At 48.5% G+C, this 24,509-nt stretch overlaps 9 protein-coding genes across 9 annotated transcripts; 4 read left to right on the top strand and 5 right to left on the bottom strand.

The window, feature by feature from the left end:
* Positions 1–2,359: 2,359 nt before the first annotated feature.
* Positions 2,360–3,214, top strand: BJ212DRAFT_557605 (uncharacterized protein). Its single transcript, XM_041343511.1, has 2 exons — positions 2,360–2,519; positions 2,575–3,214. The coding sequence occupies exon 2, from the start codon at positions 2,602–2,604 to the stop codon at positions 3,031–3,033; it is 432 nt and encodes a 143-aa protein (XP_041189813.1). The 5' UTR covers positions 2,360–2,519; positions 2,575–2,601; the 3' UTR covers positions 3,034–3,214.
* A 1,240-nt stretch (positions 3,215–4,454) lies between these two features.
* On the bottom strand, positions 4,455–4,865 carry BJ212DRAFT_1483817 (uncharacterized protein; the record flags this gene model as incomplete). The annotated part of the gene is made up of 1 exon (XM_041340684.1): positions 4,455–4,865. The coding sequence occupies one exon, from the start codon at positions 4,863–4,865 to the stop codon at positions 4,455–4,457; it is 411 nt and encodes a 136-aa protein (XP_041189812.1).
* Positions 4,866–5,339: 474 nt separating this feature from the next.
* BJ212DRAFT_1375219 (uncharacterized protein) lies at positions 5,340–6,577 on the bottom strand. Its single transcript, XM_041336438.1, has 2 exons — positions 6,399–6,577; positions 5,340–6,325 (listed from the first exon to the last, which is right to left on the bottom strand). The coding sequence occupies exon 2, from the start codon at positions 6,135–6,137 to the stop codon at positions 5,709–5,711; it is 429 nt and encodes a 142-aa protein (XP_041189811.1). The 5' UTR covers positions 6,138–6,325; positions 6,399–6,577; the 3' UTR covers positions 5,340–5,708.
* Positions 6,578–8,891: 2,314 nt separating this feature from the next.
* On the top strand, positions 8,892–9,424 carry BJ212DRAFT_557504 (uncharacterized protein). Its single transcript, XM_041343510.1, has 2 exons — positions 8,892–8,996; positions 9,048–9,424. Exon 2 carries the CDS (start codon positions 9,049–9,051, stop codon positions 9,334–9,336), a length of 288 nt encoding a protein of 95 aa, XP_041189810.1. The 5' UTR covers positions 8,892–8,996; position 9,048; the 3' UTR covers positions 9,337–9,424.
* Positions 8,899–11,190, top strand: BJ212DRAFT_1375199 (uncharacterized protein; the record flags this gene model as incomplete). Its single annotated transcript, XM_041336437.1, has 10 exons — positions 8,899–9,001; positions 9,346–9,455; positions 9,519–9,821; positions 10,146–10,428; positions 10,483–10,511; positions 10,563–10,760; positions 10,821–10,920; positions 10,977–11,003; positions 11,049–11,119; positions 11,141–11,190. Coding segments are annotated over 8 exons (1,101 nt in total), but the record flags the coding sequence as incomplete, so codon positions are not given.
* Positions 11,131–11,533, top strand: BJ212DRAFT_1375177 (uncharacterized protein). The gene has a single exon (XM_041336436.1). The coding sequence runs from the start codon at positions 11,212–11,214 to the stop codon at positions 11,500–11,502; it is 291 nt and encodes a 96-aa protein (XP_041189808.1). The 5' UTR covers positions 11,131–11,211; the 3' UTR covers positions 11,503–11,533.
* A 207-nt stretch (positions 11,534–11,740) lies between these two features.
* BJ212DRAFT_1375173 (uncharacterized protein) lies at positions 11,741–12,574 on the bottom strand. The gene has a single exon (XM_041336435.1). The coding sequence runs from the start codon at positions 12,419–12,421 to the stop codon at positions 11,990–11,992; it is 432 nt and encodes a 143-aa protein (XP_041189807.1). The 5' UTR covers positions 12,422–12,574; the 3' UTR covers positions 11,741–11,989.
* A 5,305-nt stretch (positions 12,575–17,879) lies between these two features.
* On the bottom strand, positions 17,880–21,617 carry BJ212DRAFT_1375166 (uncharacterized protein). Its single transcript, XM_041336434.1, has 2 exons — positions 19,826–21,617; positions 17,880–19,771 (listed from the first exon to the last, which is right to left on the bottom strand). The coding sequence occupies exons 1-2, from the start codon at positions 21,299–21,301 to the stop codon at positions 18,197–18,199; spliced, it is 3,051 nt and encodes a 1,016-aa protein (XP_041189806.1). The 5' UTR covers positions 21,302–21,617; the 3' UTR covers positions 17,880–18,196.
* Positions 21,618–22,093: 476 nt separating this feature from the next.
* Positions 22,094–24,477, bottom strand: BJ212DRAFT_557322 (P-loop containing nucleoside triphosphate hydrolase protein). Its single transcript, XM_041343509.1, has 8 exons — positions 24,351–24,477; positions 24,179–24,289; positions 23,976–24,067; positions 23,542–23,920; positions 23,250–23,494; positions 22,900–23,191; positions 22,722–22,849; positions 22,094–22,668 (listed from the first exon to the last, which is right to left on the bottom strand). Exons 1-8 carry the CDS (start codon positions 24,367–24,369, stop codon positions 22,183–22,185), a joined length of 1,752 nt encoding a protein of 583 aa, XP_041189805.1. The 5' UTR covers positions 24,370–24,477; the 3' UTR covers positions 22,094–22,182.
* Between the last annotated feature and the right edge of the window lie 32 nt (positions 24,478–24,509).

Below are 24,509 nucleotides of genomic sequence, written 5' to 3'. Positions count from 1 at the left end.
CTGCATGTGTCTAGAATCATCTGATGAAAGTGAGCAAGAGACCATCATGAGAATAAGTGTCATACCTCGAATCTGGCACTGTTCTTGCTCCCTGCGAAGCCGTGACTCTCGTATTTGAGAGAGCGATGGTCTGGAAGTATGAAGATCCATGGAACTACTGAGAAGAGTCATGGTAACCCTCAATGATGTTGACATCCGTTTTCTTGGGGGAACCATGATGGTGGTAGTGTAGAACCTGAGCAAGGGACACGTCGCATGAAGAGTAAAAGCAAGCACCAGCAAAGACCGATCAACTCAAGGTTGGAGCAATCAAAAGGAGCGGCATGAGAATGTCATCACGTCCATTGAGAGAGCAAATGATGGTCCATAGGATCCTGAAAACCAAAAGATCAGCTAGAGTTGGGAGAAGAATGAGTGGGATAGCAAGCACATCATCAAGGATGATGTGGAGATGGAAAGAGAGGGGCGTGGGAACCATCAGAAGGCATAGCAGCAGTGTTGTAAGGGAGATATCCAGGGAGATGACAAATCAATAGCCCTGATATGTTATTTACCCGCCCTCTTAATATTCCTGAAGTCACTGCTGATTGTTGCAGCTATCGCTGAAGTACTGCAGCATAGGTTTGCCCCCCTCGTTAGTAACAAATATGTTATACTATGTACGTTACTAACAAGTGTGGGAATAGGTGTCACTCAGGTGGTCACCACACCAAACAGAGAGAAAATGTGCACCATCTTAGTGCGGTTCTCCAGCGATGATGGCAGGAGCTTAGTTAGTACTGTGCACAACACATTTTCTTATAGAACACAACATTCAATAAAAATTTCATCCAAGACCATACTCTGCTGCGAACATTGTGGTGGATAGTAGCCTATTAGGTTACATCATGATCGGGAAATCGTGTTTATGCTCGAACAGGCGGAATTCCCATGTACGCAGAGTCACATTGTCTTCCAGGCCATATCGCTGAAGTGGCCATTGGTGGTGCTGTGGCACAGATAGGGTTCAACTAATTTAGACACGATCATTGAATTGGAATGGCAGACACTGCAAAGATGGCACAACCCAGTCCTGGGCTGATGGTCACTCTGTGATGTTTAACGTGTCTTTTAGGGTTGTTTGGGGATGCATGATGATCACATTCTGTCTCAGATCTGGATCTGTTTGTGTACAACTCAGTACTAACTTATGGGGCTCGCCAATGCAGGTATCTTCTTTATCACAGTGCCTTGGAAATCGGATTGAGATCTGGAGATTGGAAATTCCAAAGATATTTATCCTCGTTCCCCTCTGTTACTTGGCCTGCACGACCATGCTGCAACTGAGGATATAATTCTGGTACCCAGATTCGCGGAGGCCCAATTATTTCAAGCTTCAAGATTTGGATAGATTCCAGCTAGTTTTCTTATCTCATCCAACACGCAGTCTCCGTGAATACATTGCCAAAGCCGCTGTCTTTGAGTGGCTGGAGTATACAGACAAGTGTTGTTTAGAGAGGCAGTCCTACCGTTTTGAACACAAATATTGGTGGAGAGCTTCTTTGATTTGAACTCGCGGAAAATCTTAACATAAGTGAATGAAACATTTCAGGACACTGAGTGGGGAGCGGATGCCATATCATATGTGTCTTTCAGAATAAAACCACCAAGTCACGGTTGTTGACCCAATGCCATCTGGGATGCATCATTCTCTGCACAGACATCAGGAGGAGCACAACTGCGGAAGTTTCCAAGAGGATTCTCTCTTGCTGCTCCGTCAGCGCTGACAAATATTGTGGGTGTACTGAATTATCGCGTACCACGGATGTTCTTGTGCATGGTGGTCTCTCGGCAAGCTGGTCAGCTGCTCGTGTTTCACTCTCCACGATAGTCACAGCCCACAAACCTTGCTTATCAGTTTACTTCATTCTGCGCGCTCAAAAAAACAAACTAGTGAAATAAGCAAACTATTATTGAGTAGGGTTGATACTAAACGAGGGAATAGAGAGCTTCTTTGTTTTGAACTCGAGGACTTGGATGTTCTCAACAGAAGCGGATGAGATAAATATTTCAGGGCAGTGGGAGGATCAAACACACAGAGGACAGCGAGAAGATCGGACACCTACAGTACGTTAATATTGTCGTAGTATGTCCCTGACTGTTTCTGGCAGGATCCTTGAGCTCCATGAGTACTGTGGGAATAGCCTTAAGTTGTCTTTATCTTACAATGTAACAGAAGCGGATAAGATATTCCCTCAAAGGGTGGATCAGATGAGCCAATCAGATCAGTTCGACTCAGTTATGATTAGTGTTCAGAGAGAGTTCTAGACTCGCAAGGCTCAAGCCTTATATGGTGTTTTCAATTACCTCTAGTAGTTGACGCTAGGATGCTAGCGCTAATCCTAAAGCTTAAAGTCCGACTACAACCTGATCAATAGTGTCTGCACGTGTTCATTGGCGGGGAGAATGCCAAGTAGGTGACTTTTAAATACCCTTCAATTTGAAGGATATCGTTTCATAACATTCAAAACACCCCTCTGGTGCGTCACAGTCTGGCATCTGTCTCCAAAAGAATAGTGCTGACCTATAGTATAGTATCTCCTCTCATTCTTCAGACATTCTATGCCCCTCGATACCTTGAACGTGGACCCAGAAGCCTTCTTTCGAGTGGAACGAAGCGGCCAACCACTCGTTGTATATGAGTGTAAATTAGAGGGAGTCCCCTGCGGAATGTTCGTGGAGGGAACTACCAGCGCAGTGTCCGCGCACCTACGAGGACATGGCATCACTGGACCGGACAGTGCCAGCACAAATTGTCTGTGGGCTGGTTGCTCCAAGACACTCAAGAGGGGAGGGATGACAAGACACATCCTTACTCACCTCGGTGTCAAGGTGCGCTGCTCCGTGTGCGGAGTAGTCAAATGCCGCCTTGACATCCTTCGTGCGCATATCAGATCGTCAGAGTTGTGCCGTTTGGCATGTGTTGATACCGTCCATGGACCCGAGGGTCGTTTTCTTGTCCCTACAGGTTGGACCACTACCCATCAGGTCTAATGATTTATGTTAAAGTTTTCTGACGGGTACTGTTTTGTACTAGGAAGCACTTTGTTGTATAATTATAGCGAGACGTACTGTAGTGTATTATACGTACGACATGGAAGTCCATGAACTTAAATCTGGATATGAAATTATCCCATGAAACTGTGACTGTTTCATATTACCTCGACGCCACTGGCAGTGCCATCGGCAAACTCCATCAGCTTCTAACATCGAGAACTTCCAAGTCCGCAACTTCGAAACTCTCTGTTCCCTCGCCTAGCCAAGCCGTATGGCATCTGCTCCCCACCCGCCGGTGTCCTGAAATGTTTTATTCACATCAAGATTTTCCACAAGCTCAAATCAAAGAATCTCTCGGATCCACCATCATACCATGACCTCATGGTTCAACAAGAAGTTCCATCATATGTTCGGATGACAAGTTGCTGACGGCCACCCAGCAATCTCAAATTTGCGATATTCTCCCAGCCTGCCAGGCTGCACAGATTTGGCCTGGACTGTCCAGGCCAAACCCTGTGCAGGCTGTAGCTCTGATATTCACATAGTTTTTTATAGCTGTTTGCAAAAGTATTGGCTTCGGCGATATTTCCAAAAAAAAACGTGTGCGCCACACCAAAAAATACAGCAATGTCTTTTGATTTGTTTCTCGACAACAACAAGAGATATCGCCAAGCTGTAAGAGACAAAGTTGGTCAGGGAACCAAGGCGAAGGTGCGCGCAACAAAAACGGGGCGATTTGACGAAGTCCAAACCAAGTTGTCAGATGACCCCCTCCCAGCCCTCTTGTGAATTGTTGTGAGCGAAGGGCCGAAGCTACTACTTCATGAAGGTCAATTAAGCATTTATTATGCGTTTCCCCAGCTGCGCAGTTCATTTTTGGTCGCACTATAATTGGATCAATGACTTAGCCTTACTTGCTTAGCTTATCAAGCAACATCATCCTCCCAACGCCAATAACACTCTTCAAACACGCCAGCATGCGAAAGTTTTCTGAAGATCTTTGCGAGGCCATTGTCCGAATGTTTCCACTGCTTGAGATCTCGGAAATCACAGCATACACTGGTGCCAGCAAGCACACAATCCAGCGAATCATTCGTTGTTACAAGAAAACTGGTCAAGCTTACACTGATCGCAACAATCGACGAGTCGGCCGGCCACGAACAGTACAGATCGATGATGTCAATGTAAGTTAGTGCCCTCGTATACAAATTATCAGACTTGTTTATGGCGGCTTAGTACCTTCATGAATGTGTCACTCGCCATTGTGATACATATCTAAACGAGCTACAGACAGGTGTGCAGCACACATCAAACATCAATCCTTCTCTTTCGACGATCTGGAGAACTCTTCACAGGACCGGATATACACATAAAAAAGTAAGCTCGTCTCCGGTTTTGATATTTCAGCTGTAATAATATCATATAAAGGCAACAAAAGCTGCTGCTGAGAATTGCTGTTCAATCTCAGGCTCGCCAAGTGCCAAGTCATCGAGGTTGGTGAAAAAGTTGTCGTTCTCCTCATTAACTGTTCCACTATCTGCCATCCCTGCAAGTATAGCTGCAGCTTCATTCTTGGCAGTTTCGAGCTCAATGGCATGTCTGTTCGAGTCAGATGACACTGGACTTTTGGGAGGAAGCACATGGACCCGCTTTGGGACTGCCCGTGGAGTTGGTTTTGGCTTTATGGCAGGTGCTGGTATGTCTTCGGCCACACCTGCTGTAGATTTTATCTGTTGTTGGGTAGTCCTTGCTGATTTGTTGACAGGTGGACGTCCTCGCTGTTTCGTTGACTTTGCAGCAGCAGATGCTTTCTGACGTGCATTCACCATTATGACAGAGACTCGGAGGATGGGTCACGTTATCGTGTGTTACGAGGGGAGTTCAAGTTGTGGGTACAGCAGTAGTACTGTAGTAGTTGAAACTTCAAAGCCTAATTCTTACAAAGCTCTGACTCGCCGAGTCCCAGCTTGATTGACTATGAGTCTATGACACATTTGAAAAGCATTGAAATAGCTTGATACATAATATTAGCACCTCCTACATGCTTTACTGAGTACTTGGAAACTCGCCGGTAGCTCACAGATACTGCCCTTCGCTCACAACAATTCACAAGAGGGCTGGGAGGGGGTCATCTGACAACTTGGTTTGGACTTCGTCAAATCGCCCTGTTTTTGTTGCGTGCACCTTCGCCTTGGTTCCCTGACCAACTTTGTCTCTTGCAGCTTGGCGATATCTCTTGTTGTTGTCGAGAAACAAATCAAAAATTATTGCTGTATTTTTTGGTGTGGCGCACACATTTTTTTTTTTGGAAATATCGCCGAAGCCAATACTTTTGCAAACAGCAATAATGACCAGACCAGACAACAACGAATAAGGGAGCAACTTAGTAACTATCAATCCTGTGAGGTGCAAGTACATAATCATATCGAGTCAGATCTGTCGCGACATGGTGGATTAGCGTTTATTCTTGTCTTATTTGACAGCGATAACCGGGGGCAAAATCACCCAGGTCACCCGGCTATTCCGGAAACAACCGTCCCTCTATGTTCCAGCCCACCTCCAGGGACGAAAGCTTGAGGTGTATTCTCGAACAGGACGACTTTGCCTAGCGTCTCCCCGTCACCACCACTAGCCACGGTTTTCATTTTCCCTTTTTCGACATATCCGGAAAGTCAACAAGACCGACAGCAGGCCGCACACCTTCCCCCACCTCCATCGCCAGCGCTGCGCCCAACGAATCCCATACATCCGCACCCTCCCAATCCTCGTCGGACTGACTCGGACATGACGTTCACCCACGCATAGTTCACCAGCCGAGGCTTCATCTTTCTGTCCTTCTTGCCCCTGGCAAGCTTGCCGGTTGCCCGAGAGAACTCGGCGTCATTGTGGATTTTTGAGGTGCCTTTATGGTTTCTGATCCAGAGCGCTCGCACGCCCGCACGGAAATGATCGCTTGCCGTAGATACTACATGGTCGGGTGTGTCACCTACCAGTGTGGTAAACTGGCCTTCGATGCTGGCCCGTGCAGCATCATGAACCGGAAGGCTGAGTAATCCCGGCCTCCCAAATCTCACAACCTCCGATTGTATTGATGATTGCATCGAAATGAACGTGCGTGCGCGCCAAGTAGGTGCAAAGTGAGATTTGCCCTTCCCCCACTTTGTATTATCCTTTGAGAGTCAGCCCAGACCAAAGAACAGCCCACGAGACTTCTCCTCCTAGCATTCGACATCACCAGACGTGATTCCACGAGCAGTCTCCACGCTGGCCACCATCCTCTGTGCGAGTCCAGCTCATGTCAGATCGATATCATCTCCAAACCCAAGTCCCGCACCTAAACTTTCTGCGGCTGTTGCTCTTCTCCAGATTTCGATCCGGAGGTGGCCGGCGAAGTAGCCGCACGAGGAAGAACAAGGCTAGTGAATCCACACGTACCACTTGATGGGAGCACGCCTGCCTCGCGTGAGGATGATGCGTGTGCAGCAAGGGCGTCCAGGGCATTTAATGGTACCGATGTATAAGGAGATTTCGTGGTTGAGGAACTTGCGTGAGAAGAGCTGCTCATTGAGCGAGACGCGATGCTGACAGCTGATGCAGACGTATCAGATACACCAGTTTGTGAGGTTATGCCAGTTGCACGGGAGTGTAAGCGTGTCGATGACGACCGCGATGGTGAAAAAAGCGAAGGAGAAGATGAACTATGGCACCTGGTAAACCTTGGCACTGGCTGCGATGAAGTCGAAGATGGTTCCTGTTGGGATTATTAAACCCTAAAGATGCAGCGGAGTGAGGGGGTGTCGAATGTGGGGAGTGAGCTCAAGGCTGGAGGGGAAAGGCCAACAGGGGACGACGAAGATGGAGGTGTACTGGGAAGGGTGTAGAACACCTCTTCAGAGTTGTGCTGAGATGGATCTATAGATTGATCTGCAGAAGCGTGAAATGTCCAAACTGCTTCTTGTCGTGGTGCCTGTGCCTTCTTGCTGTGAACGTCAGTGGCGATAGAGACGCTAGGAGTGTGTCCTCCAGAGTCCAGCACTCACTTCTAAGATGATAATAGACTCCAAGACTGATCGGTTTGTCTGCACATGTTGCTGCAGAACATTTGAGACAAACAACGCCAAATCAACTTCAACTGCCGTGGTGCGTCACATTTGCGGCAACTTTTTCTAACTTTTTGCCTTTCTCTTAGGATCAATACAGGGAACCAACTGCGCCCCCAGTTTACCCCTACTTAGATGCATACAATGCACCAACACGCGCTACTGCTACATCAGAAACAAGAGACTGGGATGCCGCCCCACCATGCGGTCGTTCTCGTTCGAGAAGTCCTGGAGCCCACAGTATCGCTTAATATAGTCCTCAAAAGCTCAGGTCGGCACCTCCTAAAAAGTCAACGCATGCTCCAATTGTACGTTCCACATGTTCTCATGTTTTGCAAAGCGCTTATGGGGCAAAGAAGGCGTCCAATCTCCCCAAGTTTGGGGGGCCTTTGGATTAAGTATTAGGACACAAGAGCGGGTTTTTGACGAGGAGTTCTCTTGTTTTGGAAGAGTTGAAAAAGTCACAATTGTTTACGACCAGAGGGTACGGTGATTTCCTGTGCATCTTGTTACCCTAACCCATGAAAACGTCTTTTTCAGTCCGACCGTTCTCGTGGTTTTGGCTCTATCGGAATGTCCAGTACTGAACAAGCTACTCGCTACATTCAGGAACTCAATGGAGTCTTATGCCCTCCCTTCATATTACCGTCACTCCGATCGCGATAAGGATAGGGACCCCTACTACGATCACGACAGCCGTGATTGGCACGATCACCCCAACCCTCGTCGTTACTCACCTGATTACAGGAGGCGCGGGAGCTACTCCAGGAGTCCTCCTAGGGGTAGTAGCTCTCGTAAGGATTACGATGGTCCTTCAGGGACCGGTGCGGCAAACTCTTCCAACCAGGCTGAAAACGGTAGTCGTTGGTGATGGTTCAGCTGTCGTCTTGGAGATGTGCCGGTCGTGATCCTTTGTTTCAGTTATCGATGGGCGAAAGCATGGACAAGAGGTCTCGTTCGTACAAGCACTAGCGATTGAAGAGGTTCATGGCGGTCGTCCCACAGCAAGCCTCAAGTTGGCAATGTTCTTGTTACCTCCCTATCTTGAAGAAAGCAAGACATGGTTTCCGTGTTCGCTATTTTAGACATTCGAAATTCATCATCCTCGACTGTTTGCCTGTATCCGTTCCACATTTCATATCGCTCTGCTATTTTGTTCTACACTATCAACTTTCGCTTCCATGAAGAGTGGCAAGTCTCAAATTGTGATTGCAAGAAAGGTCAGGCACAACAATCTTGCGCATAGCGATTCAGCATATGCGGCCATTGGAATGTTGGCAGGCTTGTGGAAGCTTCACTAACCAGGCTGAGCGAAACTTACGTCTACTCATCTTGAACGACTCGTTCTGACATTAATGTTTGCTCAATCAGGAGGCTTGGCATGTATTGCGTTATCAATCAAGAAGCAATTGCCGGGTGCATTTTGCGCAGGCGTTTGATGAAACACGGCGCTTCGTTGTCGGGAATCTCACGAACTTGTCGTAGCGAAAAGTTTTGTCACTACGCCAGATTTGAGTTATTATCGACTATCAGAATGTACCGCTTCCGTTGGTCAATCACCTGGGCATGTGGCGTTGACGTCAATGGTCAAGCCCAGTAAAAACCGGTTGTGACCGGAGGGGATCACAGCTGCTGAGAAGTGAGTTACCTTATTTGTACTATGACGGAATCTGCTGAATCATGAGAAGTTTCGTTGCGTTTTGCAAAACGACGTCATATCGCATTGCAAAACATTGTATCGCATCGCGCCAACATCACATCGCATTGCACCAACATTGCATCGCATCGCACCAACATTGCATCGCACCAACATTGCATCGCATCGCACCAACATCGTATCATTGAGTTTTTGTACTACAAGTATGTACTATCTGCGCCATCCTCTCATACTAATCTGATTCAATATTTCAGAATGTTACCTGCCTCGAGCTCGAGCTCAGACAGGCAGCTATATGTTTGTCTGTGCACCAAGCACAATCTTGGCCAACCCCATAGAGTTGCCAAATCCACATGGCACCGACATCTACAAGAGGCTAGTACAGAGGAGGAGCGAGAGAAGATGCGAACTGGCCGAGAACTACGGGGACATACCATGGAGCTGGAACCGGGTGCTGGGGAGGCGGCTGCAGGCTGCGCTTCATCTTCAAACTCTTCTGACAGAACATCTATACCCCCCAGTGCTTTGTTTTGGTGCTCATAAATGTATTTTCAGCGCGCATATATGCAGCCTGCACAGCATAGTAACCAGTATTTGCTCGAACACTGCAAAACATTAGAACTTCAAATCGTGAAATTGACTAGCGAACGTGACACGCTCAAGTACGTATTTTCCTGCTCTGCATCTCCATTAATTTAATTAATTTTGATATAATCATATTTCGGATCGATGTTTCAACAACTTTCAAGCGCTGTTCGGCTGCATCAAACGGACTCGCTCGACCTTGACTGTACCCTCATTTCCTCAGTTCCAGCTACTGCTAACCGGCCAACTCGCGTCATCCATCCGAAGATTCGGTTTTGGACCAATGACGACTTCTTAGGATGGCTGGATTCTCCCGACGGCCGTCGAGCTGACCGCGGGAAAGTGCCGTATCTCGAGGATGAGAACGGTGATCCACTTACCGACCCGATAGTCAAGTCTATCCGGAAACTTCTTCGTGGTGCTTGGGCGGAGCTCGTCAGACGTGGGGTAAAGCAACTGCGACTGCAAGGCAAATTGTTCACACCCTGATGGAGAACTCACATCCATTGTTCAAGTTCGCTGACGACGGTTGGAAGCTCGACTATCTCATGAGCACGTCGTATTCTGCGTGGCGAAGAAACCACGTTGATGATGACGGAGACTGGAAGAAGAAACTCGTCGACGATGACGACAATGACGAGGACGAGAGTAGCGGGGGCAAGAAGCGTAAACAATTGAAGAACGCTCTCAAGTCTGAAGTCCCCGACAAAAAACTAAAAGGTGCGTCTTTAATTTAATATGATATTGTATTAACTAGTATTTTTTGTAGTCGACCCTACCGTGAATATCCTGCCTTCGACGCCAGACTCTCTCTTGGCACCATCGCCTACTATGCCTAACTCGTTAGCTGCCGAGTCCATGCTACTGCTATCCAGGTCTCACCCTACCACCCCTTCTCGAGCGCCGTCTCCAACAATTCGTTTGTCTCCGATATTACTGCCCAACAATCCCGATTCTCGGCAGCTACCAGCTATACCACCTGCTTCTCCGGAGTTTATTGTAGCGGAGAAGGAGAATATTCCTCCACCAACGCCTGATCCTATTGCACCGGTACCTAATTCTAGTATCACACTAGCACCTAAGCCTAATCCTATCGCACCGCAGCCAATTAAAATTATAATGACTAATTCACTGTAAGTTTGTTGTCTCTTTTCGTCAATGGCTAATGATGTCACTTTCAACAGTTCTACGCTTGCGCTAGCTGCTGTCGGCACACTGATCCCACCACTCCCACCCTCCATCGATCCTCCTCTCAAGGCTCCTCTAGCAAATGACAGCGCTGATTCGAAGGGTAAAAAAGGCAAGGCCGACGACTTCGCAAGCGGCAAGGGCACCAGTAAAACTAGCAAGAAGATGCGTCCAAGCCCAACTAGAAACGGACGGTATGTACTATCAGACGGTCCCTCTCACACCAATCTAACTGGTACTTACAAATTTTGAAGCAATCTGTGTGCTCTTCGCTGGCTCAAGCAAATCAAAACCGACGGGACAACAGAAGAGTTTTGTTTGTATTACGTGGATCTCACTGCAGAACAGCGCAAGGTACGAAGTCATTGCATCACCGTCGTGCATATTGTGCACTCACTGTCTTATATCAGAATTATGATGACGAGGCATCTGCGCTAGTGAGTAACGTCTCCAAAAGTTAGTTCCTGTTCTGATGTGCGCAGGTTGCCAGCAACACTTGGGTGAAGAATGTTTGCGATGGAGCAATGCACTAGTAGACACTCGACGTTCCCGCACCCGCTTTCGACGTTCCCGCACCTCCTTTCGATCTCGTACCTGCTTTTGACGTTCCCGCACCTGCTTTCGACGTTCCCGCACCTGATTTCGATGTGCCTGCACCTGCTTTCGACATTCCCGCACCTGCTTTCGATCTCGTACCTGCTTTTGACGTTTCCGCACCTGCATTTGACGTTCCCGCACCTGCTTGCGATGTTCCCGCACTTGCTTGCGATGTTCCCGCACTTGCTTGCGATGTTCCCGCACTTGCTTGCGACGTTCCCGCACCTGCTTTCGATGTGTTTTCGCGTCTGTTTTATGTTTCAATTACCTGCAGTTTCAATCTGTATGGGCACTCCCAGTGTAATACCTAACAATATGATCATATTTTATGTTATCTGAGCATATTCCGAGACCCTAGTGTGAAGTGTGCAATACCCTATGAAATCATATTTGAAACTATCCTAGCATATTATGATACAGCACCCAAGCAGTTTAACTATATGCTCTAAGGTGATTCTGATGTGCATATGCGGAAAAAAACATACGAGAGCGCGAGAGATCTTACAGCAGCACTTCGAAAATGTGCTGGTTGTCCCACTTTGTAAGCGGAATGTGCGCGTCTGGTATTTTCATTTCATCAACACCTCCCGACACTTACGGTCCTCTCCCGTCATAACCAGTTCTTACTGGGGGTCAAGAATAGAAATAGCATCAACGTAAAGTACAATCGTACACATTTCACCGTCACGGCTGCGAAAGCTATTTTTCAACTGTGATGGATATCTATTCGTACGTATAATACACCATCATACATCTCGCTATAATTGTACAACCAAGTGCTTACTAGTACAAGACAGTGTCCGTCAGAAAACTTTAACATAAATCATTAGACCTGATGGGCAGCGGTCCAACCTGTAGGGACAAGAAAACGACCCTCGGGTCCATGGACAGTATCAACACATGCCAAACGGCACGAGTCTGACGATCTGATATGCGCACGCAGGAGGTCAAGGCGGCATTTAACTACTCCGCACATGGAGCAGCGCAACTTGACACCGAGGTGAGTAAGGATGTGTCTTGTCATTCCTCCCCTCTTGAGTGTCTTGGAGCAACCAACCCACGGACAATTTGTGCTGATGCTGCCCGGACCGGTGATGCCATGTCCTCGTAGGTGGGCGGACACAGCGCCAGTTGTCCCCTCCATGAACATCCCACAGGGGACTCCCTCTAATTTACACTCGTATACGACGAGTGGTTGACCGCTTCTTTCCACTCGAAAGAAGACCTCTGGATCCACGTTTAAGGTATCGAGAGGCATGAATATGTACGACAGTGGATCGTTGCAAGGTGAAGCTGATAGACGAGGTTGTCAGAAGGATATGTTGCAATACAGGTCAGCGACAGTCCAGTTCTTATATGGATACCCAACGCACCAGAGGAGTTGAGAATGTGGTCAAAGAAATTTTGGAATACAAGAGTCCCAATTTTTGTAGCACTTGTCGCAGGTATTTAAACACCAGGGAGACATTGGCATTCTACCCGCCACCACCATCCCATCAATCTTGCAAATGGATGTGGTAATGACTGTCTTTCACGCTGCCGGGGCGGGGCGGACTAGGGGCAGACTCCGAGGGCTGGACTGATCGGTAGTTGGCAAGATTCAAACCCAGTAAACATGAGTAAGTTGGCATTGGCGCTTAACTGGATTATCAAGTCATTACAGTACTTCCGCCCCTCGCACTGGAAGCAATGGTGGGAAGGAGCCCGGGCCTCTTTCAGCATTACGACTTATTTTTATGTAAATCTGGTGTGCTGGTACATGCGCTCCATAAGAACATCATGCCAGGGTCCCAGGTTGTCCCCAAAACCATGGCCGGATTTGTAACCGAGGACAACTTATCATTTGGGTCGGTTTCTATCCGGATCGCTGACTGGGTTCCACAGGCATTGTCAGGCCTGATCCTGTATGCGCTAGATTTCAACAGAGAGTCTCTAAGGAAACTTAGTGAGTCGAATCGCTGAATTTCTATGTATTCACTCAGTGCTTACTGTCCCTGAAATATCTCATCCGCTTTAGTTAAGATTTAAACAAAGAAACCCTGTACTCCCTCACCTAACCGAGCCGCACTCCGAGTCCAGGTGGTGTGGTTGTCAGTGTTCTGCCAGGTTGTACCAGAGAAGCCTCATGTATCATGACATTTAGCTCACTTTAGGCATTCGCGGTCACCTGCAGTCCTCATCTACTTCTGTCAAGATCAAAACAAAGAAACTCTCCATTCCGTCACCTAGTAACTGAGCCGTACTCCGAGTCCGAGTCCGAGTCCGAGCGGTACAGTTGTCAGCGTTCTGCCAGATTGTGCCAGATATCATCGTGGTATTGAGCTTACTTTAGGCCCATCCGCGGTCCGCCTGCTCTCCGGCAGGACACTAACAAATTAATCATGAACTGCGGGAATAAAGAGTTTCCTTGTTTTGAGCTTGTCAAGAGAAGCGGATAAGCTATTTCAGGTCAGGTACACACTGGTACACACCACCGGTCCACCAGTGCCAGCGCAATCCGCTTTCATATACCGTTAGTGTACGGTCAAATAGAGGGGTGTTAATTTACACCTGTTAATTTACGCCTGTGAATTAGGGCTGATCAGCATGTGAATCTCGGACGGGCATTTTGGGGTGTGAATTAGGGTGAATTAGTTAGAATCAGGCGTCTCCATGATGGTGAATCTGTGAATCTGTGAATCTCGCAAAATATCTACACTGGCTAGGCCATTAAATGAACCACATTCTCAACCATGAACTGTGAAACGAGAAATAAACTACAGCTACTATCTCTTTATTTCCAAAATCTCCCCGAAACCATTCCTTATGCGGACCCTTCGATCACGCAGTATGGCTTCGACTTCTTTGCCTTGGATGACGAGAAGATCGAGGATTACGGTCCCATCGGCGCACTGAACCGCGAACTCGAAGTGCGCATGGGTCAGCGTGACAAAGGTCCTATTTCATTTAAAGAACGTAGACCTAGCCTCAATGCTGTGACCAATGTGCTTGGTGGTTACTTGGATCAGTACCACGAGTCTCCAGAGACAGTACTTCTTGTCAAATGGGTGGACGACCTTACCATAGCAGCAGCAGCAGCTGCATTCGAATCTGCCGGCATTCCATCCTGCCGAAGATTTGCCTCCCGCTGGTCGAATGCCTCCTCTACCTGAAGCGAGAACAGTGGACTCGGACTTGGACTCGGAAGATGAGTTTGACGATGGCGCAGATTGGTTGGATGGTCCAGCTGCTCCTTCACAGTTTAAGACAGCGGAAAAAGACTCGTTTGTGCTTGCAGCATCCAGCGGTATCGATTTACGCGCACCCCACCTGCGTGAACTGCTCGGTTCAATCGGAAAACAACCTGCGCACCCGGGTTCCGGACCAACAAAGAAGGCTGCCGCTAAAAACCTGTCCTCGTCCGTCCCCGACCCTTCTGCTTGGGATGAGTGGAAATAATTCACCCTAATTTACCCTAATTCACAGTACATTTGACCTAATTCACCTGTAAATTAGCGTTGATTTACAGACCTGTTAATTTACTGTAATTCACGCTGGTGAATCTGAAGCCTCTGGGCGCATTGTTAATTTACCCTGTGAATCTCGGACAGTTCCTAATTGACCGTACACTATATACCGTCCGCGTCATCACCAAAAATTCAAAAACCTGATACTGCCTGATTGGGTCTCTGGTCACACGTTTTGGTAGCTCAGCACTTAGATCTTGATAAACTAGGGGTCCGCGTTGCGAACTTGTGACCTTGCTCCGATATGCTATTATGGGGCAAATTTGTGAAAGAACATGTGATGTGATTGAGGAGCTACAAAAGATTTTCTGAAAAATTTGTATATTGCGTGGAATGATAGTATGTATGCAACAAGTACCAACTAGCACAAAAACGTGTCCGAGTCAGACACGTGTGAAGATAATATATGCATCAGACTCGATGTACAGTAACCAAACTATCAGGGACAAAAAGATGTCCTTCGGGCCCATGGACGATATCAACAAATGCAAAACAGCACTGCTCTGAGGATTTGATGTGTGCACGAAGGAGGTCGTACTAACGACACTTCACAACTCCGCACACAGAGCAGCGCACCTTGACGCCGAGGTGAGTAAGGATGTGTCTTGTCATGCATCCCCTCTTGAGTGTCTTCGAGCAGCTACCCCACGTGCATCTTATACCGGTACTGGCGGTGTCTGGACCAGTGATGCCGTGCCCTTGCAAGTGGGCAGATATTGCGCTACTTGTTCTCTCCACAAACATTCCGCAGCCGACCTCCTGTAATTTACACTCATATGCAACAATTGGTTGCTCGCTGCGTTGCACTCGAAAAAAGGTCTCTGGATCCACGGGAAAGATATTGAAAGGCATCGTATAGGACATTGATGAGAAAGAGTAAATTATGAAACAATATTCTCTACCACGGATGTGGTAGCTAGCCATCTTGGCCTGGATGCCTCTTCGTACGTACAAAAATTCCATTGCTATTAAATATATAACTACAACTAATCAGTCCTCCGTCTAGGAATGTCACGATATACATAGCATACAGAGCCCCCACATCTATCACACCATGCGAGTTCATTTTTCTTTCGAGCGGACTTCCTAGTGAATATCACTAAAATCTCTTGTCGAAAAAAAACATCCAACCAGTGTAAACCGTACTGGTTACAAAAAAAAGATCAAATTACATACCAGACGCCATGAGGATCAGACCTGATGCATATGGGCAGTAGCCCAACTCGTGGGGGCAATGACGTGTCCTCCGGGTCCTGGAATATCATTGGCGACTGCGAAATGACATGGCTCCGAGGAATTGATGTGTGCACGAAGGAGGTCAGTGACGGCATTTCACAACTCCGCACATGGAGCAGCGCACCCTGACACCGAGGTGAGCAAGGATGTGCCTTGCCATGCTTCCTTTCCTGAGTGTCTTGTGGCAGCCACCCCAGGTACAAGTTGTGGCAGCACTGTCCGGACCAGTGACACCATGTCTACGTAGGTGGGCAGACACTGCACTAGTCGTTCCCTCCAGACACATTCCGCAGGGTGTCCCCTGCAATCTACATTCATACACAACAAGTGGTTGACCGCTTTGTTCCATTCAAAACAAGGTCTCTGGATCCACCGTGACGGGAATGATATCGAGAGGCATGAATACTATGATAGTGGGTCGTCAGTGGGAGAGCTGATGGCTGATTACAAGGAAGACAGACTGTCGCACCGCAGGTAAGCAATGATTCAGTTGTTCTCTGGAGACAGGTGCCCTAACGTACCAGATGGTTAGGAGTGTGTAAGCGGACAACTGGGCGATTTGACTGTTCTGATATGCTCGCCTTCCGACCGCAAGGCATTTAAACATTTGGGTCAGGTAGTGGCATTTTTACCACCAATAACAAATATGAACGGATACAAAGGACCGCCTCTTTGAGGCAGTGCGAGCGTTTTTTTCACTTGCTGTCAAATGGAGGAGACTACTTACTCAAAAATTGGGTCTTGTCACTTCCTGTCAAACATTAACGGAACTCGCTCGAAGAGGTGATCAAATTTGAATGTTTGATCATCACATTGGATAACCACTGGTAGTCAGCTCTACTACTACTTATCCGTTACTACCACTCATCCGTCTTCAGCCACTCCGCAATACTCTATGCAAATTTACCTCGATCTATCATGTAGCTTACCCTGTTTCATAGTCTAGTTTTATTCTAAAATATGGCCACTAGCATGAAGTCGAATGATCAAAATCGGTGAAGAAATGACTGAGTGGCCACTGGTATCAGCAGTTGGTCAGCGAAGGAGACCCTAGGAGACCAGCTATGAGTTTGGTCGGACTCCCGGATCCCAGGAATGATCGATGAAACAATGACCTACCACTGAGCATAAGTACAAGTAGTACATTAGTACTTTCCCCGGGATCCCCGACTGGTCTAGGCCACTTACCATGTGATAGTGAAGCGATGTAGAAGAGAAGCAGTATCGCCATCTCGTGTACTGATCGCGGTGATCATCTAAAGTTTGATGCTTTCCCCCGAATAATCCGTTGTTTCATCTTCCCCGAGATCACCGAGTCTACCTGGCAGTACGCTCAGGCTGCCACCAGATCAGTGATCACCAATCGAGCGTGCAGGCAACTTCTACAAGCTTGCCAACAGCCTATGGTCGCCTGGTGTGAATTCGCACCCTGAAGTTCAGGCCACTTTGCCAAACCCAACATAGGAAACCTTTCGTTGAATCTTGAAATCTGTCAATAAGTTTTCTAATGCAAGTGTATCCTAGGTTTCTGTCATCTTGCTCATACAAGCATGTGAGAGAAGATCTTCAAAGCGAATTGTACAACTTCTGATTGTTTTTAGATGTTCTGCTTAGCTTTTGAGAGTCGCAGTATATACCCAATTCTATGCGGGTGTCTTGCTCCCACCGTCGGACTCCCCAGCATTGCGGCACTGTTGGGCAAGCTATAGATATCAATGTCGCGGTGGTTTCTTATCTCCACGCCTGTGGAAAACTAGTATGCTTTTCTCGAGGTGAAAGATCGCCCAGGCCCATAATACGACTTCGAGATCTGTTTGGCAAGGTGCATCTGGAGTGAATACGACTCGGTCTGTCTCCCGATATACAAACCCACCATATGAAATACACCTCTGTAGTATTGCTTTTTGCTTTCCTGTGCTGCTTCACCTTTTTATTTTCAATTTGCCCTTCACTGAGTTATCAAAATAGTGATCCACGCCTACCATAGTTGGCGAAATACATATACGACCTATCTAATCTCCATATGGGTGTATGATGTCCCTAGCATAGTAGTGGGCCATTTCCAACAAGTAACCCTGCCGTCACGCTCAATCCACTGGGCGTAGCGCTTTGGAAACCCCTGAATGACAGATAGATATATACTAATATAGATGTGCAGTACAGTATATGTGACTTACTATAATTCGGTTATTATGATACCGCGTTCGTGGGCATCACCACTCCTCGAATTCGGAAGGCTCCAGGACTATTGGTTCGTCCGGATCATGCCTCAGACCGCAAGCATCCTGAGATTACCCAGCTATTCTGGAAACCACCGTCCCTCCATGTTCCAGCCCACCTCCAGGGACGAAAACTTGGGGCGTATTCTCGAACGGGACGACTTTCCCTAGCGTATCCCCGTCACCACCACTACCCACGGCTTTCATTTTCCCTTTGCCCTTTTTCGACATATCCGGAAAGTCAACAAGACCGACAGCGGGCCGCACGCCTTCCCCCACCGCCATCGCCAGCGCTGCGCCCAACGAGTCCCGTACATCCGCACCCTCCCAATCCACGTCAGACATGACGTTCACCCACGCGTAGTTCACCAGCCGAGGCTTCATCTTTCTGTCCTTCTTGCCCCTGGCAAGCCTGCCGGTTGCCCGAGAGAACTCGGCGTCATCGTGGACTTTCGAGGTGCCTTTGTGGTTTCCGATCCGGAGCGCTCGCACGCCCGCGCGGAAATGATCGCTTGCCGTAGACACTACACGGTCGGGTGCGTCGCCTACCAGTGTGGTAAACTGGCCTTCGATGCTGGCTCGCGCGGCATCGTGAACTGGAAGGCTGAGTAATGCCCGCCCGGCCTCCCAAACCTCACAACCTCCAATTGTATCGATGACTGCATCAAAATGAATGCGCGTGTGCGCCAGGTAGGTGAAAAGTGCAGTCGCCGAGGCTTTTTCAGTCTGATATGCAGTGAGAGGAAGTCCAGTATAGGAATATGGAGCAGGGAGTGCGCAATGAGGGTGAGATGTGGAGGAAATATGACCGCGTGTGGAGGGTGGGTATGGCGATGGCGATGTCGATGTCGACGACGTCGACGAGGGTGAAAATGGTGAGGGAGATATGTTCCGCGAATGACTGGAAGAAGAAGACTGTGGATCATGCAGAGACGGCGATGAAGAACGGTCGTCTCGCGGAGTTGGCGCGGATGTGGAACTTGACTCGATGGGAACAAACAAAACTTCGTCTGCGCCCCACGCACGAAGCCGTTTTTCAATCCGTTCCAGCATAACTCGTCGTTTTGCCAACGTACGCTTCTTCTCTTCGTCCCGAAGATCCTCTTCGAATTTGTCAGGAAGACCTGGAAGGTCGAATGGCACAGGGACATGAACCCAGACGGACCATCCAGCACGAACAAGCATTTGGAGGGCTAGCGCACCAGATCCGTCGTGTCCACGTAAAATCAATATGCGAGGACGCGTCGCGTCGAGCCGCTTTTCTGCTGAACCATGTTTAACGGAACGCACGATGTCAACATCCTCTTTGTTAGTGTCGCTGGTCACCTCGCGACTACCTCCGTTTCCGCGTGGCCGCCCTGCAGCTGCGTCGGGCTTTACTAATGCGCGCGTGATGTGCGTCAATGTGCGCACAGCGCGATAAGCAGGAACGCCTGAAAGCGGGAGCAGAGCGAGCTCGTCCACTGTGAAACCCTTGGGTTCATCTACATAAGGAAATACGAGCGAATTGCGCTGCCCCCCTTCGCCATCCTCGGCAGCCTCGCTCAACGAAGCGAGAGCCAGAGATGGCTGATCGGGCATGTAAGGATGTGGCACGCGATAAATGCGATGTCGGTCAACGAGAATGAATTCAGCCAAAGCACCGCACTTAACAATGAGTTAGCATATTTGTATTAAATCACGTGTCGATGTAATACAAACCTTCTGCACGCTGTTGAGACCGATGACCCACTCTCCCTTCTTGATAGTGTGTTCATCAACATCCCATCCAACTTCGAGGACACGCCCAACGAAAGATCGTCCTGGAATATAACCCAATGGAACGTGCCGTTTCCCATCGCTTTTCTCGTCGGCTCTCTGAGGAGTCCCTGGAGATGGTTGCTTCGATGGCAGCGGATGCACACCCACAAGACGAGCATCCACGTCGTCCAGCCCCACGGCCCATACTTGCACTAGCACTGAACTTCCGCCAACATAAACCGGAGGTTTTCGATAGGCTGTGAAACCGAGTGGACTCTCTGCAGTGACCTGTCGAGATTGGCCCTTCACCCGCTTTGTATTATCCTTTGAAAGCCATCCCAAGCCAAACAACGGCCCACGAGACTTCGACTCCTGGCATTTGACATCACCAGACGCGATTCCACGAACAATCTCTACGCTAGCCATCGTCGTTTGGGCGAGTCCAGCTCGTGTAAGATCGACGTCATCTCCAAATCCGAGTCCCGCGCCCAAACTTTCTGCGGCTGTTGCCCTTCTACCTGATTTCCAGGGGCGCCAAGAACCAACACCGGATTTCGATCCAGAGGGGGCCGGAGATGTGGCTGCACGAGGAAGAACAAGGCTGGTGAATCCACGCGTACCACTTGATGGAAGAGCATCTGCCTCGCGTGAGGATGATGCGTGCGCGGCAAGGGCGTCCAGGGCATTGAATGGCGCTGATGTATAAGGAGATTTCGTGGTTGAGGAACTTGCGTGAGAAGAGCTGCTCATTGGGCGAGACGCAACGCTGACAGCTGATGCAGACGCACCAGATACGCCTGTTTGTGAAGTTACGCCAGTTGCACGAGAGTGTAAGCACGTTGATGACGACCGCGATGGTGGAGCAAACGAAGGAGAAGACGAACTACGACGTCTGGTCAACCTTGGTGTTGGCTGCGATGAAGTCGCAGATGGCTCCTGTTGTGACGGTTTTGGTGGTTGAAGAGTATGTGTTGGGGTATATGTCAAAGACTGCGAGCGCCTGCGAGACATACTTCTATCCACTCCACCAGGATTACCAGACAGGTCAGCGTCCTCCTCCACCTCAAGTAGAACCGACATGCCAACCATCGCACGCATCGCTTTTGATTTCATGTGCCCATGACCTTTTGGCTTACGTCCAAGAGGAGATGGAGGTTCAACTTTGGAAAGGTCATGCGGCTGAGAAGGCAGGTGTGTCATAGACATCTGTGATGTATGTGAGGAAATAGTACTCGGTAAAGATGAAGCCGAGCGTGATGCTGCATTTGAAACGCTGCTCGGCGAAGTATTGCGTCTGGTAGCCTTGCCTCTAGTTCTGTTATGTTGTGGGGTGTCAAGCCACCGAACGTCTTTGGCCCAATCTCGGTCCGTATAAGTTAGCTTACGATGGTTTGGAATACGTTTATGACGCCCCGGCTCGTTCTTGACGGGAATCATGGTGACAGTGGTGTTCAGAGAAAATTCGGTCAAGGAAGTTGTTGAAACAGAGATATCTTGGGGATTATCAGACCCTAAAGATGCAGCAGACGATGCAGCAGAGTGAGGGGGTGTCGAATGTGGGGAGTGAGCTGGGGTTTGCGAGCGAGAGGCTGGAGGGGAAAGGTCAACAGGGGACGAGGAAGATGTAGGTGTACTGGGAGGTGTGTAGAACACCTCTTCAGAGTTGTGCTGAGATGAATCTATAGATTGATCCGCAGAAGCGTGGAATTTCTGAACTGCTTCTTGTCGTGGTGCCTGTGCCTTCTTGGTATGAGTGGCGATAGAGACGGTGGGAGTGTGTCCTCCAGAGTCCAGCGCTCTCGCAGCGGTAAGGACAGCCTGGCCGTTCTTCAGCGAGGACATGTGTAATCAATATACGTGGTTCTGAAATGCATAAGTTATCGCAACTCACCTGTATAGATGCACATGATTCATCTGGGAGACAACGTCGGCCCTCATTATCAAGCGGATCGTCACGATTGAGTTCGGACGCTATACGAAGTAACTCGCTCTTGGTTGAATGGAAATCCCTTGTGTAGGGCTGTTCTTGAGCCTGAGGGGCTTTTGTTGATGTTGTGCGGCTTGTGCCTGTTGCATATTTCTGGGAAGGTCTTCGGAGTACCTTCTGGAGAAAAGTCGGACGAGCCATGGGCCAGGTCATCAGCTTGCTGCAGGCTATATAACTTTGGTGTCACGAAACACCACTGACTAGTCTCTCCACATGTTAGGCCGCGTGGCTACTAGACGTTTGGAGCGTGCAAAACAAGTCAGAATCAAAACCCACGCTCTTCGACACAGCATGTCTTGTACGTCATGTATACAGTAAGTCACCGGTGACTTCAGCTACGGCCGGTCCTTCGCTGCCGCTTCCCTCCAGCTGAAACAACAGCAAAGGATACCGTTCGCTTTCGTTTAGGCGGGGGCAACAGTTCAGGCACCTCCTCTTCATCAACCTCTTCCTCACCACTCTCGGGATCGCTGCCTTGATCGGCTTCGTCTTCATCACCGTCCTCATCTCCGCTTGCCTCTTCATCTCCGGCATCCTCATCATCGGCCTCATCCTCGCTGACTTCTTCGTCAACAATCCACACATCATCCAATAACACCTCCCTCTTCTCTGCTTCGCCAGGTTGCAACTGTACAAGTTTCACATCTTCCGCTTTCCGTAGTTCTTTCCGGCTCTTCAGCGTTGCCATAATTCCCTCGTCGTTTGTTGAAGAGGAGGTAGTCGATGACCCTAATGGCATGGTATACCTCGCGAATTTTCCGATACTCCAATCTCTGAGGACAATGCGTGCTGCACCTGCATGATCCAGGACACCACGCTGTATGTCACAGATATCAGCGTGCGCTTGAATCGTATCCTCGGAAAACCTACCTTTTTGATAAGCCCGCTTGCACGTGCCATTCCAGCAAGGAATGAGGTCAGGTCGCCCTTCGAAAATGCAGGCAAGCTATATGCCAGCATCAAATCCTGGATATCTGCTCGAGACACTATATGCGCAACTTTCATGGACGTCAGATTTTGGGTAGAGGAGCAGCTCGGAGATACTTGCCAGCAAACAATGGGTCTTTGAGTCGATCGATCCGCCCTCGACTTCGAAGCAGGATGTCTCTTGCTCTCGTCATTTCCTTCTCCTGCTCTTCTACACCCTCTGCACGGACATATTCCAATCCTGGAGTATCAATCAACCGCACTTTCCCCCCTTTTTTGTCAGGAAACTCCAAGACCAGCTCGCTTGCTGATGTGGTCGTGTAAGGGCCTTTTGCAGAGATCGCAGAATTGAGATTGTAAATGGGTAATAGATTTGCATGTGCAAGAGAATTGATGACCGCTGATTTGCCAGACTGGACGGGGCAATTTGATCAACAACGGTTCGACACGAAATCAATCGAGGAAACTCACATTGGTAACTCCCGTTAGGGCCACAACCAACTCCTCACCAGATTTTTTGGCTTTGAGCTTGCTAAGCTGCTGCCAAACTGCGTCTGAGCCAAGCGCATCGTCCAATTTAAGAGAAATCTTCTTCGATGCCGGGGGCGGGTTGGGTTTGGATGGTAAGAAAGCTTCCGCCACGCGAAAAGGCAGGGTGGTATACGTTGATCGCAAGTGGGACAGCCATGACACCAGAGATTCTCGTGGTACGGAATCTAAACGCAATCAATCCAGTGTCATTCACACAGTACGAACAACCTACCAATCTTGTTCACGATGAGTATGATATCTTTGCCTGTCGCTTCTTTAAACAAAGTTTCACTGAGGCCTGCTGCAGGATCCCGTGCATCCACTACATGCAGGAGAACGTCCGCTTTTTGCAATACCTCGCGGAGAGATTGAGGTCCTTCGGTAACCGGTATGACAGGTTCTGAATTCGAAGGTTCTACGGACTTCTTTTTGGGTGGCACTAGAGGTGCGGGACGAATGGACATAATACCATCAAACCCTTGCCCATCATTTTGATTTTCGTCGACGTCAACATCCATGATGTTTTTTTGAGAATCCTCGACGTCTTTGACGTCGAGTCCAGTAAGAGCGGCACGCTTTTCATTTTTACGTCGCTGCTTTTCCTCTGCGGCCTGTAGTACGGTCAAGTCAGTAGGGGAAATTTCATATGGATTAGTGCTTTCTTACTTGACGTCGTGACTCTGCAACTTCCGCGAGTATCTGATCCTTGTAGGGAAAATTGTTCGGGATTCCAGGATCTTTTTTGGATTTCTTGTGGGCTAGAAAAGACTATGAGCACAAGGAGATAAACGACCGAGCAGAACAAATTATAGATGCGGTCTCAAAGCACTGAACGAAGCAGTTTGCCTATAACAATGCATGCCACTCACTTTTTCCAGCAGCCTGTTCTTTCCTAGCCTCTTTCTTAGCTTTCTTTCTGCCCTGTGAGACCTTATGCTTCAACTTTTGACGTTGGTGCGTCGTCCCTCGCTTGGACGTTTCTATTCCGCGGTATCGATATCATGAATGAGTATATTTTCATGGAGTTGATTAACTACATACTTTTACGAATCTGGGGCATAGCAAAGTGTCTTGCAAGCGCAGGCTGAAGTTACTCGATGCAGCGAATATGAATCCCGAGTATTGATGTCCTATGGATGTCAAATCCGAGTACCAGTGGAAGAAGCTTAGTCTAGGACACTGCGACAACCCCATATCGGG

Source organism: Suillus subaureus (genome assembly GCF_016647635.1).
Source record: "Suillus subaureus strain MN1 chromosome Unknown BJ212scaffold_30, whole genome shotgun sequence".
Classification (NCBI taxonomy): Eukaryota; Fungi; Basidiomycota; class Agaricomycetes; order Boletales; family Suillaceae; genus Suillus; species Suillus subaureus.
This window is presented reverse-complemented; position numbering and strand designations above follow the sequence as displayed.